The sequence below is a fragment of the Aspergillus caelatus genome (assembly GCF_009193585.1).
Source record: "Aspergillus caelatus strain CBS 763.97 unplaced genomic scaffold BDV27scaffold_179, whole genome shotgun sequence".
Lineage (NCBI taxonomy): Eukaryota > Fungi > Ascomycota > Eurotiomycetes > Eurotiales > Aspergillaceae > Aspergillus > Aspergillus caelatus.
This window is the reverse complement of record NW_022475442.1, coordinates 1-15,620: the sequence shown is the minus strand read 5'-3', so window position 1 is coordinate 15,620 and position 15,620 is coordinate 1. Positions and strand designations below refer to the sequence as shown.

Here is a 15,620-nt window from a genome sequence, read left to right as displayed (position 1 = left end):
TTCCGTCTGTGCACTGTTCGCTTCTCACCCCCACTTAACCCCTGCTTAGGTTGATGAGTTGTCCTTGCGTGCTCAGTGATGATCATCGCTACCAAACCATGTACCGGTTCGGACGCATGTAGGACGTGTCTTAGGCTTGGTCTGCCAAAGTCAATTCGAGTTTTCTGGTTCGTTTAATTTTATCTGTGTCTCGGCCTGAGTTTGAACATCTGTGCGTAGGTTTATGTTGTAAGTATGAGATGAAGATATCCTAATTATGGCAATAGATAGAATTCATCTTTACGGTCGGCCGAAGGTAAGCGCTTGTTGTATACGTGAACTTTGCGTCACTAGTGTTATCGTCGCCGTTGTCGCTTAGCATCCTACGACTGTGTGGTCAATGTAAGAGGTTGATATAGTACCACTAGATATAACTCCAGCGGCTATAGCAATTAGACGCGACTACGGTCGCACAAAGAACAATGGACACGTGGGAGCGCGTTTAAGCAACAAATAACCATCGAAGCAGTGAGCCACGAGGCAGCAGCCATGTGTCCCAGCCCAGATACGCTCTGAAGATCTGAGGCGGTGCAGGGGACGCCTAACCCCGGCATGACCGGGGGAAACACGTTTTTGCACCTTGTACTGACATTAATCTCCGATGCGATCTAGAGATCTAGGCCCAAGAAATCGCATGTCGTGGATCCTCATCGCAAATGGGGGCCAATCAGCTCGGCTTATGCTCGGACTTTCCTGGATCGGTCTGCACTTGCCGCGTGTGTTATGCGGCTACAGGTCTTGGGATGCAGTGTAACTACCGTCGAGAGGCTTAGTTGCATGGTGAGATGGGAGGACGGGGGCGGTGGTCGATGGTCACGGATGGAGTTGGATGGTAGAGAGAGAAGTGTGAAATGGGATTGTCGATGGTATATAACTTCGCGAGTTTCGAGGGTTTAGGGTCATCAACAGCAGCTTCAGCTTTGCAATCATCACTAGAAAGCGATTAAAATCATATTGTTTGTATGAGCTGAGTGTTGGTTGAAGCAAGTTTCATCCCCATATCTTTATATCCTTCAAAATGATTTTCAACTCCAAGCTGCCTCTTCCCCCCGTCCCTTCGTGCGACGCCTTCAACTATATATTCCATCATGGTCGGAGGAATTATTCCACCGATCGGGTCTTGTATCGCGTCGATGGCTCCGATGAGACCTTGACGTTCGGAGCGCTGGAGCAGAAGAGCAGGCAATTCGCCGATGCGATTCGCGAATACTATGATATCGAGCCGAATGATGTCGTCGCTATCCTTGCTAAGGACAAGGTATGTAATACACCGAGCTACTGAAGTGATGGTTATATACTCATAGTCATAACTAGATCCAATACCCCATTGCCTACTACGGCATTCTCGCAGCCGGTGCTGTGGTTGCCCCGATCCCAGTACAGAAGGAGATGTCTGAAACCGACGTGGCTGCTCGTCTTGAACAAGCGAAAGCCAAACTGGTAATCACAGATTCAGAGCTGCTCCGGCTGACCGAGGTTGCATCCATGCTGGCTGGTTGTATCTCAGTGATGACCCTAGATGCCAATGACCAAAACTGGCCATGCGTTGACTCCCTCCTCCCCTTGGGAAACCCCGAGGCCCACATCTTTGAATTGAAGACCCCACAAGAAGTCGATCAGCACAATGCTTTCATCAACCGGACCAGCGGTTCAACAGGAACGATGAAGTCCGTCCTCACCAGCCACGCCCACTATATTGCCACTATGGAGGCCACAGTGGGGACGATTCCCGCCGATACGGATCCGGACCGGGATGTATGGGTCTCTCCCCTCTCGCTGGGTTTCTTCATCAACGCAAAGCTTCACATGGGCCTAAACATTCTCCTTGGTATCCCGGTCGTGCTTATGCAACACACTCTTGACGAAACCACGGTCGATGTCGTTTCCCGTCACAACATCACTTTCCTATTCATCACGCCCCCCATCGCTGCCCGTCTTGCCCGTGCTGATCTTCGTCATATCGACGTCTCGAGCGTCAAGTGGCTTTTGACTGCCGGTGCGCCCATGCACGAGAACCTTCGCCGCACTGTCTCGCGCCAATTCGGTGGCGTGCATCTCACCCTCGAGTGGGCTACCTCCGAGACCATGCTCCTGGCCATGCAAGTAGATGAGTGCTCCAAACAGCCGGGTTCCAGCGGCACATTAGTCAACGGCATCCAAGCAAAGGTGATCAACGTCGAGACGGGGCGCGAGTGCGGCTACGGCGAAGAGGGCGAGATCCTGGTACGCAACGCCATCGCCCGGTTCAAGGGGTACAAAGACAACGAAGTAGCAAACCGCGATTTCGACTCCGAAGGCTGGTTCCACACCGGTGACTACGGATACCTCGACCAAAGCTGCAATGTCTACATCGTGGACCGCATCAAGGAGCTCCTGAAGGTCGGTGAGGGTTACGGATCTCACGTGTCTGCCGCCGAGATCGAAGCGATCTTGTTTGAACACCCCGCCGTTTCAAGCGTGGTTGTCGTTGGAGTCCGCAACACCGAGACCCAAGTTGACGAGCCGACAGCCTTTGTCATCCCCAAACCTGAGTACCGCAGCAGGACGGCCCAAGTCACCCGCGATATCGAACGCTATGCCCAGGCTAAACTTACCGGCCTGCGTCGCTTGACTGGTGGCGCCCACTGTATCTCGAGCTACCCTACAACTGGTTTCAAAATCAATCGAAGAGCTCTGAAGTCGATGGCTCCGCCTAAGATGCCGAAAATGTCGAAGATGTCAGTTGTTCCTTCGTGCTTACTACCTACTATGTCTGCCATCTCGGCTATGCGAATGGTTTGAATGGTGTTGCTGAAAACTGTTTCTTTTCTGCTTGCTTTTATCTCGTTCTGCGACGGCGTTGGTTGGCATATAGACTAGAATTCCTCTCTTCTTCGCATTGTGTTGTTATTTAGACATGTCCGTCATGATACCAGTACGTTAAAGACATGAATTATGAATAGACCATTTCATTTACCAACTTTTCCTTCCCAATAATATCTTAAATTAAGACCTAGATATTTTGTATCTCAGGTATCTGGTATCTACGGACTGAGCGTTTGCTGTGAGCGGATCAGGCCAGCTTGGATCATTGTCGGAAGAACATTTTTTATCATATATGACCTCCCAATTAGGAAAGGACCGGTTGAACTGTGCTACTTCAATGCACTATCCATACGGAGTAGATCTTTCAAGAGAGGGAGTGACCCCTCAGCCTATGAAAGCTGGCCACATCAGTAGAGTTGTCGATCCTACCCACTCTAGTCAACACCGCCCCGGTCGAGGCTGCGAGGATCATAACTACGAGATTATCTCCGCATCGCCTGGTATGCGCTTGAAAAGAAGACTTAGTGCCACATACTCCTTCTTGAAAAAAGTAATGCAATTCAACGGAGAAATTGATTGCCTTTCAGGCCTATAACATCCTCTACGACTATGGCTATGGCCTCTTTCACGTATTCAAAGCTTCCACCGGAGTCTGATACGACCCGCATGCTTCGTCTCTTACCTCATAAAGAAAGCAACGCTCAAATTCGGGGCGAGCTCATCGATTACGATTTGTCAGATACCGACGGCAGACGTCACCTTTACGAGGCGCTTTCTTATGTATGGTATGACGGCGAAGAGAGCCGTGACACAAAACCTGAGTCAATCATCTTGAATAACTGTATATTCTTTGTTACACGGAACCTCTATGCTGCACTCTTACATCTGAGGAATCACCAATTTGAGCGAACGCTGTGAATTGATGCTATTTGTATTAATCAGAGCGATGATGATGAAAAGCAGAAACAGATCCCACTTATGCGGACAATCTATGCACAAGCCAGTTGTGTCATTGTCTGGCTTGGGGAGGCTAGGAACAATAGCGACGAAGCATTTGAAATTATTCGCCGTCTAGCAGGAGACAGTGTAGATTATGGATCCTCCAATGATGAATCCCCCACTGCCCCAAACATGATGATCGATCGTGATGCATGTGAGATGCTGCTACAGCGGAATTGGTTTCGCCGTATATGGGTACGAGAACCTTTCAAACTCTCTACGTATATTATTAACAAGTACAACTAGGTGCTTCAGGAGGTTGGCGTTGCAAGATGTATCTCTATCATGTGTGGTCATGTCGAGATGAATGGTTATATGTTCTGTAAAGGCTTCAGCAGATTAAAGGCCCTTTCTCCTCGTTCACTGAGCCATATCCACCCAGTCATCCACATAATGAGAGATGCAATTCTCCGGCCAAAGTACCGGCCTGATTCGCGTGGAACCCTCTCTATAGGGGAACTGATTGATATGTACCAACACCACAATGCCACCCTGCAACATGATAAAGTGTATGCATTGCTGGGCTTGAGCGCTGATGACCCACAAATACCTGCTTTAAAACCAAACTATGCCCTCCCTTGGAATGATGTCCATAAGCAGGTCACTACTTACCTTTTTGGAGGGAAGTGTTTGGTGCAAACATGGCCTGATAGGGATATAGCAGTGATAAAAGGCAAAGGATGGATATTGGGTTATATTAAGTCTGTTGAAGCGAGAGCTTCTGGATGCTACCAGGGGTATGTCAACATCGTTTTGAATCACACCGCTGATTGGGTGGGCGATGAATTAAACTGGATAGATCAATGGATCCCCAGAGCTCCTGAAGGATTAGTCCAGAAGGCAGATATTATCTGCCTGCTAGAAGGCTCTTCGAGGCCAAGTATTATCAGACTATGCAAAGACCATTTCGAGACGGTCGTAGCTGCAATCACCCCCCCACACGACAGAACTATTTTCGACTTCAAACCACAGGAATGGCATTCTATAAGTGGATTCGTCTACGATATTATCCTTACTTGGAGGATACCTCGGGCTGGTGCAGAAAGTAATATTGCGCTGCAAGGTACGGTAGAACTCACGAATATAGCACCGGAGTACCAAGAATACCCTTACGAGGCGGAAACAAGGCTATTCAACATGTCGCTCACAGTGAGCAACATTGCCTCAAAATTAATAGAGCAGAGTAAAGGAACGGTTGAAAATTCAGCATTGGAACGCATGGTTGTTCAATGGACAGAAAACTTCCAATTTTCTGAAGATGTGGCCAAGGCAGCGGCAGCAAACTACCACGAAAATGGACATAATATCATAACATTACTTATTAAGTATCAGCCTAGTCTACCAATCACTGAAGATGTGGTTAAGGCAGCGGCAGCAAATCCTGGAGAAGCTGGATATCTTGTTATGTCATTGCTGATCCAACACCGAGGAGAGAGTCTACCAATTACTGAGGATGTGGTCAAGACAGCAGCGGCAAACGGTGCCCTAGCTGGAATTATGGTTATCAGACTACTGATCCGACATCAAGGAAAATGTCTACCAATTACTGAAAGTGTTGTTAAGGTAGCGGCAGCAAACAGAACATATGGACATAGTATCATGGGATTACTGATCGGACATCGAGGAGAGAGTCTTACCAATTACCGAAGATGTGGTCAAGGCAGCGGCGTCGGCATGCAATAAGGGGAAAACTTTGAAATTACTTATTCGCCACTATCGAGAGAGTCTACCAATCACTAAAGATGTTATCAAGGAAGCGGCTAAGAATGACGAGCCTGAAAACCTACAACTTCTTGTGGACTATCTAGGATACAACCTCCCAATATCCATTGATGTGATCAACGCAGTGGCTACGGATTGCACAGTTGAAAACCTGTCACTTCTCTTCCAATATTGACAAAAGAGCATACCGAAATCCAAATAAGGGTGAAACCCTGCAGCAAAAAAACACAGACTCCGTTTATAGGACACCTTTATTAGGGTGAGCTGCAGACGTTTGTCTTCGGCCCGTCGATCATTGTTGGCCGACTGATTCTTCTCTACTAGTCTCTGCGTCAAAGCTCTCCTAACCCCGGTGAAGACTAGAAGGGCCAAACTGCTATAGAACATCAACAAATACTCCATGGTATTCTATTACCTTCCTCCGGGTCATACCCGTAAACTCTATCTTCTCTTCAATTTCCCTCGTTCTCGATTACCCTTCCTCTCAAGAAACCCTTCTGTATGAAAGCCCAATCAACTCCGCGATATACAAAGGAATACTGGACAGGATCTCTTCTTCGACAACACACCGTGATTGGGGGCAAAAGCCGCACTTCCATTTCCGGTCCGGATTCACTATTGCTATGGGTTATACGTTTATCTTATGGGCTTTTGTTTGTCGTTTGCTGTGTTATGGGACTGGATTGGGTCTACTATTGGTGATTATGTAAAGGATTTGGCTTTGGGCTTGGCTCAGTAGTGAGCAATATGGTGGGTAAGCTACGTACAGGTGGATTATGATATCATAATATGTGTTCGTTTTATTCTATAATATGGTTCTAGACCATGTATGATTGGTATCAATGTTGGTAGAGAGTCTGGACATGCAAGAAAAGTAAGGCACGCCACTAAATAAATGTAAAATGACAGGTGGAGAGAAAAAGACAAAGAGGGAAGATGCGAAGAGGATGAAGAGGATAAAAGACAGTGTAAAGGAAAAGATGTCATGCATCCTAAAACACACCCTTAAGTCCTCCCCTCTTAAACCCTCCCCAGATGACGAACTTCGCTTCCGAGTCCTCCCCGACATCATCTGTTTGTCCTAGTTGCTCATCATTCGGCAGGAGGATCACGTTCCGAGGGTACAACTTCCCCAACAGAGCCAAGGCAATGGTCGGATCGTCGACTGGTATGACATGGAACCCAGCCGTGTCGGATGTACTCAGTCCCCATCCAGGCTGGATAAGGATCTCGGACGCCGAGTGCAGGAAAACGGTATGATTTGTCGTACTGTCGCGTGTTTCTTCGAGGGCCTCGTACGAGTGTCGCAGTCCACGGGCGATTTGCCCGACATCTACTCTTGCTGTGTCGCCGTTTTTGAACTCCAGACGCAGCTCGAGGCCCCTAACGGCCGACGTCGAGGACCCTGCTTGAAGCCCTATGCCTGCTGTCTGGAGCTCCTCTTTTTGATTCGGAAGGTCAATTGGGTAGCGGGTTAATATCGTCGGCGGCCCTGCTGGTATGTCTCCGCGTGGTGCCTCATGATAATCAGGGAAATGGTAGTCGAAGAGAACCTCCATTGCTGCAGAATCCATTTTAGAGGGCACATATCGCAACAAGTGATATGGCACCACCCCGCCTGCAAGGATGGCAGGGAGGATCAGACCATGCGTATACTGAAAGCCGTAGCCGCCCGTCATTGTGACGGGAAGGTCTGGGGCGAGCACTGCCCGAGCTAAGGACACGACAGAGGCCTGGGTGATGTGTCCGGCGAATACGGTGGTGAGAAACCTTTCCCGTGGTGCTTCGAGGTGACGGATGCCGCGAGCCCGGCCATCTACCGGGATCGGCACCGCGTAAAAGTTCTGGAAGGGAAGCAGCGCGTCGCGTAGAACTACCATCTGACGCATGTATTCATTGAGAAGTTGCATATGATGTGGCCGGGTGCAACGGGCATACATCAATGTTAGACTGGACGGGAGGAGAAGATGGCCATCGCCGGGACCGCGTAGGTATAGGTCCGGGTCATATGGTTCATCGCCGTACTCGCGTGCCCACTGGACAAGTACCTGACCTATTCGACGGGCTTGGTCTCTAATCTCGCGGCGGCTGATGTCTGAGAGATCGTACAAGGGTAGTGAAGACTCTCGCATGTCCGTGGATAGATTGGCGGCCACGTTGTCTAGCAGGACGATGCGTGCCGGCTTTGCATTTGGCGGATCAGGGCCAAGATGATGCACAACGGTATCTAGCAAGGGCGCGAAGCGTCGGACCAGCTCGCGGGCCGTATATACTCCTGCGGGGATTGACCAGCCTGTTGGTGAGCCATGTCGGCGGTCGGGAGGTGTTATAGCTGAACCCGGTTGACAAATTCCTGGAGGCCCGCAACTATACATCGAGGCCTCAGAGAGGGACGTATTCGCCATCCTGATGGTCATCGATCATAGATGCAGTACAGTTCGAACGGTAGGGAAAAAAAAAAAAATTCTCGACATAGAGAGGTGAGAGCGGCACAGAGGCCGCTCTGGGGAGACCAGGCCATTCTAATATGAGCGCGGAGCGAGTTTGCTGGTCTTCGGGCATGGCCAAACTGACATACAAGTGAAGTATTCCGAGGTGGTTCAATTCCAGGGCCGCGGAGGATAGTTGAATATGATCTCCCGGAGAAAGGTGGGTATGACCACAGATCTCCGAGAGATTATAATTTACTACTATTTAAAGAGGGAGCATCGCCCACCCGAAATTCATAAAATGCACTAAAGCTCCGTAGCGTAAGCCAAGTCACGTTTTTCACCAGAAACCCCTCCCCCGTATCATTAGTAAAACATGGCATGCCTTCTGTTGATTCCAACAGAGTGGTCAGATCCTAACATCATAAAGAAATAAAAAAATATAATCCTATTTTTAAATCATGAGCACCCAGACGGAGGTTTTCACGGGCACGGAAGGCAGTTATCTTTTGCCTCACCATGTCACCGAGGCGGATCGTCTCCAACGTCAGCATCGCCATTTTGCAGCCGCCTCGGATCAGACCTATTTTGGCTTCACTCTGCCACCGCCAGCAGGGTGCCCACTACGTATCCTCGATAGTGGGTGTGCGGATGGTACGTAGCCAGCTTGTAAATCATGGACTAGGCTGAACAATGTAGGGATCTGGTTGCACGACATGGCAAAGCGATATCCGGAACATTCCTGGGAGCTCCATGGCGTGGATATTGCGTCCCATTTATTCAACAACAGCGTAGATATTGACTTTCGCTACCACGACATACGACAGCCTTTCCCGTCGGACTGGAACTGGGAAGGCTCTTTTGATATTATTCATCAGAGGTTGCTAGTATGGGCTCTGAAAAAGGAGGAGTGGCCTCAAGTTGTACGAAATTTGCAAGCGTTATTAAAACCCGGTGGCACTATCCAATTTGTCGAGTGCCAATGGCTCCGCCCAGAGTACTGGGACACTCATCCCCAACAGCGTCTACTGGGGTTGGTGCAAGTATGGGCGACGGAGGGTAACGGCATGGACATCCATCTCGCCGATAAACTAGAGCCGCTGCTAAGAAAGCTTGGGTTCAAAGACGTGATGACAGTCCGATACCCTCTACCATATGGTGCTAAGGTCAAAGACCCTGCCAACCGCGACACATCGGCAGAGCTGTGGGTAGAAAGCTTCCGTCATTTGGCGAGGCTGATGGGAGGTATGATTTCCTTTCGCATTTTGCACGAATATACGCTAACCGGAGTAGACGAGGGGATTCCGGGCGTCGCGAAGACTCCAGAAGAATATTTCGCTTTTCTGGACCGGCTGGTGGTGGAGATGAAAGAAAAGGGCTACGTACCGGAAATGCGTATGGTGTCTGGTCGGAAGGCGTAGCTATATCCAGGAAGGGTGGAAGGAAAAACAAGGAAGAAAAAGAACGGTCAAAAAGACTTTTATTCAATGTACAAATTATCTCCGATTGCATGAATTCACGAGGTGCGCGAAATGTTAAGATATGGCACAATAACCATCCATCTCCGAGATGCCAAGCCGACCATTTACGTCCGAAGTGAGAGATACGTACTCGAATGTCTTGCCGCGCGCGGTGCACCAAAGTACCCCACTAAGATGGCTTTGAATGTACTCCGTAAGCCCCTTCTGTTTACCGAGAATATGCTTGAAAAGTCGATAGAAAGGAGAGAAGATATCACCAAGCTCGGATTGATTGAGTAGCATGCTTAATGCCGCTAACTCTTATGCTTAGCCGGTTGGCATCAAGCATTGCAAAGCTTAACCCGACAATTATGTTACTAGTTTCTTTTCTCTCAAACCAAAGTGTACGTCTGCAGCCAAGTGGTCGCCCTTGACATGATATTCGCTCGGAATGTGAAAGCGAAACTGAGGTAACCAGGACCTAGATGGGGATAAGCGAGGTGCAGTTGGATTAATAGGACAGATTTTGACAGCGCTGAACACAGTGCCCCTATGGAAAAGCCCGAGCTGAATTTAGTTGGACCCCAAGTTACTGGTAGCTACTCGTATTTATTATTCCCAGGTCCACTCACCCAGTTCAGCTGTCGCCCGGCATTCTGGAATGGAAAATGGTGGAGGAATGGTGTTGGAGTGCGAGGAAATATTTCAAATGACATGACTTTTATGAGTTGTCACTTTAGCTGCGCCTACCTACTAGTCTGTGCAGTGAGTAACTTGGAAAAAAGCAATAATACGGACTATCTCATCACTATCGAACTCTCTTCAAGTAAATCTGCAGTATCGATTCTCAGCTGAGCTCTCGTGTAAGTGATAAATTTAAACAGATCGGCATTTAGTTTATTTGCATCCAATCATTCCAATACAAAAATGCACAACCCCTAGATTCCACTATCACACAAATGATTCGCCGGCACCCTAGTAGAGCCATGGGTTTTATATCAGGAAGAAATCTATAAATTACATGAGGATCTCTGTGGCAGATATTGTTCTCCTTCCTCGATCCATCTGCGTCAATTAGAAAATAAAACCGTTTCTTTGCCTAATCATTATCTAATTTCAACCACCATTCTTCTTTACCCTCCCGAATCCACCGCTATGCAGTTCTCCTTCTCTATCGTCGCTCTGATTGCCCTAGGTGGCCAAGCACTCACCCAATCCGCAACAGGAAACTACGTCGTCACAGAAAGCGGCAATGCCTTGACTGCAAATAATAGCCAGGTGATCTTCGGCCCAGCCGATGGCGCAAATGACCAGATTTGGGGCTTCAGCACCGTCGGCCCCGACACCGTCGTTATCCAAAACCAAGGTTCAGGAGATTACCTCAACTGCGACGACAGCGGAACTCCCTGCACCACGTCCCCCAACCCTCAGATTTTCGAGCCAATTAAGCGGGGTACGGACTTATACCAGATTGCGGATGAGTCAGGGGTCTTGTTCGTTGCTGAGTCGTCCGATAAGACGATTCATTTGGTTCTGGATGTGCCGGCTGGTGAGAAGACCGTGTTCACGCTGACTCGGCCTACTGAGTGTGAGTTCTAGCCTATTCCTTTATAATTTTATAGCCAGATTCTAATTCAACAAACCAGAACTTAACCGTTTTGTCATCTCAATGACTGCCAGATAGGTGGTACGGCCGGTTGCTGTCTGGTGGCCACTTGACATATGTGACGGTAGACTCTGGCCGATGGGGTCAACTGGAACAATGTCCAAGGGACGGTAGTTTACTGGGAACCAGTAACCCGAGAAATTGGGTCTGTGGACAAAGACATTGACCGTGAATTTCGGGACACAGTGCTAGAGACATTTATCACTTCGATCTAAGTAAATTAATTTGTCATGCTAAACCTGTGCTATATAGTTCGCGCTATGTAGGGATCCATGCTATCTAGCAGGCAATAGGTAGTAACCTGTGGTTCTTAGGATCTCCATCACTTCTTCGTTTTTTTATATTTTCGACGGTATATATATAAGCCGAGAGTTATGGAATGACAGAATCCTGATGCAACTGCAGCGAAAACAAAGACTTGTCTAACTTCCGTAGTCGTATTCCCAAGCAGACGTCATATATTTCGCTTCACCCTTGCGATCTTTTCTTATAGTTGGTCAGTTTTCCTTGCTTGTAAGGTCACCCATTATCCGAATGCAGCTAGCGTTTGAATACACATAGCGACAATAATGGCTCGACGTTTGTCGGTCAGCTCCGCAAAGTTCGAGAAAGTACCTCTGTGCCTCAGGAAATGAATACAATTTATATTGCTCTTGCTGAGCAGCCACGTGAACTAGGTATTATCTCCCCCAAAATCTGATACGAATTGGTTGTCGTAGGGTGTGCATATGACATCAGGAGAGGACGCTTGCAAACCCACCGTTGACACAAGATATGCAAGTGAGAAAGATTTGATTAACGCGGTAAAGTGTCGAGGTCCTCAGGCCTGGACGCAACGGTTTGCAGGGAGCACAGACTGGGATATCGTTGTTTAGCATAGTCGTGTAAATCAATACTCTCAGGAATCGAAAATGATTAGGCGAGAGAACGGTGGTAATGCTCATCAAAGTAGAACTTTGCGATATACATTTGAATTAATAGCTGTCTTTTTTATTATGAAGTGAAATCCCCTAGCCAGTTCGGAGGTCTCCGTGTTAGGGCTTTAGAAATAGTACCCTCACATCGACTGTCCGAAAGGGGCAGGAGAATAAGGAGGATACGCGATACGAAGACCAGCAGAACAGAAAAACTTTTATCCGATGCCATGGGGTAAGGCCCACTTGCCGAAATTTGGAGCATAAGCTACATAATTCTGGGATAAAAGGGGGAGTCAGATGAGCATAATTCTGCATAGTCTGGTCACACCAGGACGAATTCACAATGGAGGCGTCCTCCAGTCTTACACCAAGTGGGCAAAGCATTAGCCCGACGCCTTGGCTCAGCTAGCTCGGCGATGTGATTGGTGGCCGATTAGATACCTGGGTCTTTAGATTTCTTTTTAAGGACCAGGGTCAATACGATTTAGAGCAGGGAAACTACCATGCATTGTGCCCAAAGCCCCGTATATAAGCGGCTGATCCTCCGTTTCGGCGCCCTTAGCAATATGCACTTGCCGTGTAACCCTCTACTACGGCCAGCCGTCGGGTAAAAAAAACCTGGATCCAAGCCTCATGACAGAGCCTACACCCAGTGTTCTTGAGAAGGGGGGCAAGGCGGAGGAGTCAAACAGAAGCTCAGAAGGGTACAACGACTTTGAAAATGTGCCGAAAGAGGATGATATGACTGTGGTCGACTGGGATGGACCCGACGACCCCGAGAACCCCTTTAACTGGTCGACTCCGAAGAAGGCGCGGCAGTTAGTATTCATGGCATTCAATACTTTTGTCAGGTGAGTGCATATAAAGCAAAGTGATAAGGACAGGGGATTAGAGCTGACGGAGAATAGCCCTCTAGCATCGTCCATGTTCGCCCCAGGCGTCCAATATGTCATGCGCGACTTCCACACCACCGACCAAATGTTGGGATCATTTGTTGTTTCCGTCTACATCTTGGGCTACATGCTAGGGCCCTTCCTCATCGCGCCCCTGTCAGAGATATATGGCCGTGTTCCGCTATACCACGCTTGCAATGTGATCTTCCTGGTGTTCACCATTGCTTGTGCAGTGGCACAAACCTTGCCTCAATTGATTGTGTTCCGTTTATTCGCAGGTATCGCTGGCGTTTGTCCCATCACTATCGGCTCCGGGACGGTCGCCGACATGGTGCCAGTGGAAAAGAGAGCTGGTATTATGGCGATCTGGGCTCTAGGGCCTATCTTGGGACCCGTTGTTGGACCCATTGCAGGTGGGTTCCTAGCCGAATCAGTGGGCTGGCGATGGGTGTTTTGGGTGCTTGCGATCGCGGTAGGTAGCTCTACTGTCTGTCACTTACTGATAGAGTGTGATGCTGATAATCTAGACCGGTGTCATGACGATCGGGTGTCTGTTATCCTATCGTGAATCGTATGCCCCAGTGCTTCTACGACGTAAGACTGAGCGACTGCGCAAAGAGACCGGCAACCCCAATCTTCGCTCGGCCCGTGGCGACACCAAGATTACCAAAGAGCTATTCATAACCGCGCTGGCACGACCTATGAAACTTCTCTTCCGTTCGCCGATTGTATTCCTGCTTTCCCTGTTCGCGGCTGTCACGTACGGGTACCTATACTTGATGTTCACCACTTTGACCCCGATCTTCAGAAACACCTACGGCTTCTCATCTGGTCTGGCCGGCCTCGCCTACCTGGGCTTCGGGATCGGAAGTATTATGGGTCTGGGGATCTGTGGTGTGGTTTCCAACCGTATCGCTGTTAGTCACACCGCACGCGGCTGTTTCAAACCGGAATCGCGTCTTCCCCCCATGCTATTCGGAAGTTGGGCAATTCCAGCCGGCTTGTTTTGGTACGGCTGGTCGGCACAGGCCCATACTCACTGGATTGTGCCAATTCTCGGAACGGGCGTCTTTGCGATCGGCCTTATGGTCGTGTTTATGGCGTCGAATACGTACTTGGTGGATTCGTACTTGAGGCATGCCGCGTCTGTCACGGCTGCTGCCACGGTGCTGCGTTCGTTAATCGGCGCTGTGCTCCCGCTGGCTGGTCCATCCATGTATGAGGCGCTGGGTCTGGGATGGGGGAACTCATTGTTAGCATTTATTGCGCTCGCGATGTGTGCCTGCCCGTTGCTGTTTTGGAAATACGGAGAGTTTATTCGGACTCATCCTCGGTTTCAAATTGCTTTATGATGTGCATTCATGGCCTTTTCGGGTTTCAAAAGTTCTCATATACATGTAATAGAGTGTTCGGCGTTCTTGTTGTTCATAATATCATTTCCTTTTCTTTTTCTTTTTCTTTTTTTTTTTTTTTTTTCCTTTCGGTCGCTAGCCTTCTTCAGATAGGGTTTGCGTCAGGAGTTGACATATGAACGAAAGCGGAACGTCTGGTTCTATAGAGACTTCCAAGATTCCACGCAATCTCATATACTACTTAGTACGTGGAGGATCGAGCCATCCGTCAGATCATACGACCCAGCTACCGATTTATGATCAGCCTCACTTTTCCTTGCGGTCGAGGGTTACTGAGAAGACTGATCCATGTCGTCAGAAATGGAAAAGGGTGTGGTAAACTTGTTTGGCTTCCTCAAACCCTGTCTACCAGGGAATATGGCTTCAGCTAACCAGATATTGTTACATTTTACATCACTAATGCGAAGTCGAAATAACAATAATCCGAAGTACGTCTGAATCAATAAAGTTTCATCATAACCAAGGAGACTGTGACCTGCCCCGCAGTTCGAACTTCAAATACGAGGCAGGCGATGACTCTACTGCAGTTTAGAATTTTAGATCATACCATATCACCTTTAATATTCTCCCCTCTAGGCTAAGTCTGATAACGAATCAACTAACTTATACAACAATCGTGTACACACTCCACAAGCAAAATGCTCATCGCCGTAGTCCCCGCTTCACCCAAAACAGGCCAGGCGGCAATCCGCGCCCTACTCAACTCCACCCAAACCACCAAACCTATCAGCGTGAAAGGCGTATACAGGGATCTCGCTCGAGTATCGGAAGAGTTCCTTTCCAACCCTCATTTCCAAGCAGTCAAGGGCGATGTAAGCGACGCAACGAGCCTGGATCTCACCGGCGTCGACGCCGTTCTGGCAATCACCCCTCCGCGATACGATGGTTCGGACATTCTGGCTTGTGCAAGGACAGCATCGGAGAATACGCGCCTAGCCATTCAGAAATCGGGATCTGTTAAGCGTCTGGTTCTGCTTTCTAGTATGGGAGCTGAGCATGAGTCGGGGACTGTGGGTTTCTTTTCAGTTCATTTGTGACAAAGAAAGGGAAGTAACTAAAGATGCGACTAGGGGGAAATCATGACAAACCATATCGCTGAGACGATCTTGAAGGACGCAGCGCCAGAGGTCGTCATATGTAGATGTACCTATTTCATGGAGAACTGGGCCGTGGCAGTGCAGACGGCGAAGTCTGAGCAGCCGCATTTGTATTCGTGCATCACACCTGCTGATTTCGAGGTCCCTATGGTTTGTTTCCGTTTTTTTTTTTTTTTTTTTT

General features: G+C 48.6%; 7 protein-coding genes across 7 annotated transcripts; 6 read left to right on the top strand and 1 right to left on the bottom strand.

Annotated features, from left to right (window-relative positions):
* Positions 1–1,057: 1,057 nt before the first annotated feature.
* Positions 1,058–2,820, top strand: BDV27DRAFT_167024 (AMP-binding enzyme domain protein; the record flags this gene model as incomplete). Its single annotated transcript, XM_032074357.1, has 2 exons — positions 1,058–1,297; positions 1,354–2,820. 2 exons carry the CDS (start codon positions 1,058–1,060, stop codon positions 2,818–2,820), a joined length of 1,707 nt encoding a protein of 568 aa, XP_031924362.1.
* A 599-nt stretch (positions 2,821–3,419) lies between these two features.
* BDV27DRAFT_167022 (HET domain-containing protein) lies at positions 3,420–5,740 on the top strand (the record flags this gene model as incomplete). The annotated part of the gene is made up of 10 exons (XM_032074356.1): positions 3,420–3,758; positions 3,789–4,038; positions 4,090–4,224; positions 4,264–4,471; positions 4,505–4,937; positions 4,971–4,992; positions 5,023–5,244; positions 5,278–5,377; positions 5,411–5,437; positions 5,475–5,740. The coding sequence occupies exons 1-10, from the start codon at positions 3,454–3,456 to the stop codon at positions 5,738–5,740; spliced, it is 1,968 nt and encodes a 655-aa protein (XP_031924361.1). The 5' UTR covers positions 3,420–3,453.
* Positions 5,741–6,346: 606 nt separating this feature from the next.
* On the bottom strand, positions 6,347–8,203 carry BDV27DRAFT_167020 (uncharacterized protein). Its single transcript, XM_032074355.1, has one exon. It carries the CDS (start codon positions 7,980–7,982, stop codon positions 6,558–6,560), a length of 1,425 nt encoding a protein of 474 aa, XP_031924360.1. The 5' UTR covers positions 7,983–8,203; the 3' UTR covers positions 6,347–6,557.
* A 143-nt stretch (positions 8,204–8,346) lies between these two features.
* Positions 8,347–9,571, top strand: BDV27DRAFT_133263 (class I SAM-dependent methyltransferase). The gene is made up of 3 exons (XM_032068050.1): positions 8,347–8,648; positions 8,694–9,239; positions 9,288–9,571. The coding sequence occupies exons 1-3, from the start codon at positions 8,456–8,458 to the stop codon at positions 9,413–9,415; spliced, it is 867 nt and encodes a 288-aa protein (XP_031924359.1). The 5' UTR covers positions 8,347–8,455; the 3' UTR covers positions 9,416–9,571.
* Positions 9,572–10,609: 1,038 nt separating this feature from the next.
* On the top strand, positions 10,610–11,053 carry BDV27DRAFT_160845 (RICIN domain-containing protein; the record flags this gene model as incomplete). The annotated part of the gene is made up of 1 exon (XM_032073113.1): positions 10,610–11,053. The coding sequence occupies one exon, from the start codon at positions 10,610–10,612 to the stop codon at positions 11,051–11,053; it is 444 nt and encodes a 147-aa protein (XP_031924358.1).
* Positions 11,054–12,288: 1,235 nt separating this feature from the next.
* On the top strand, positions 12,289–14,366 carry BDV27DRAFT_133256 (MFS transporter). The gene is made up of 3 exons (XM_032068049.1): positions 12,289–12,888; positions 12,946–13,402; positions 13,458–14,366. Exons 1-3 carry the CDS (start codon positions 12,671–12,673, stop codon positions 14,280–14,282), a joined length of 1,500 nt encoding a protein of 499 aa, XP_031924357.1. The 5' UTR covers positions 12,289–12,670; the 3' UTR covers positions 14,283–14,366.
* Positions 14,367–14,812: 446 nt separating this feature from the next.
* On the top strand, positions 14,813–15,435 carry BDV27DRAFT_133254 (uncharacterized protein). Its single transcript, XM_032068048.1, has one exon. It carries the CDS (start codon positions 14,981–14,983, stop codon positions 15,377–15,379), a length of 399 nt encoding a protein of 132 aa, XP_031924356.1. The 5' UTR covers positions 14,813–14,980; the 3' UTR covers positions 15,380–15,435.
* Positions 15,436–15,620: the final 185 nt, after the last annotated feature.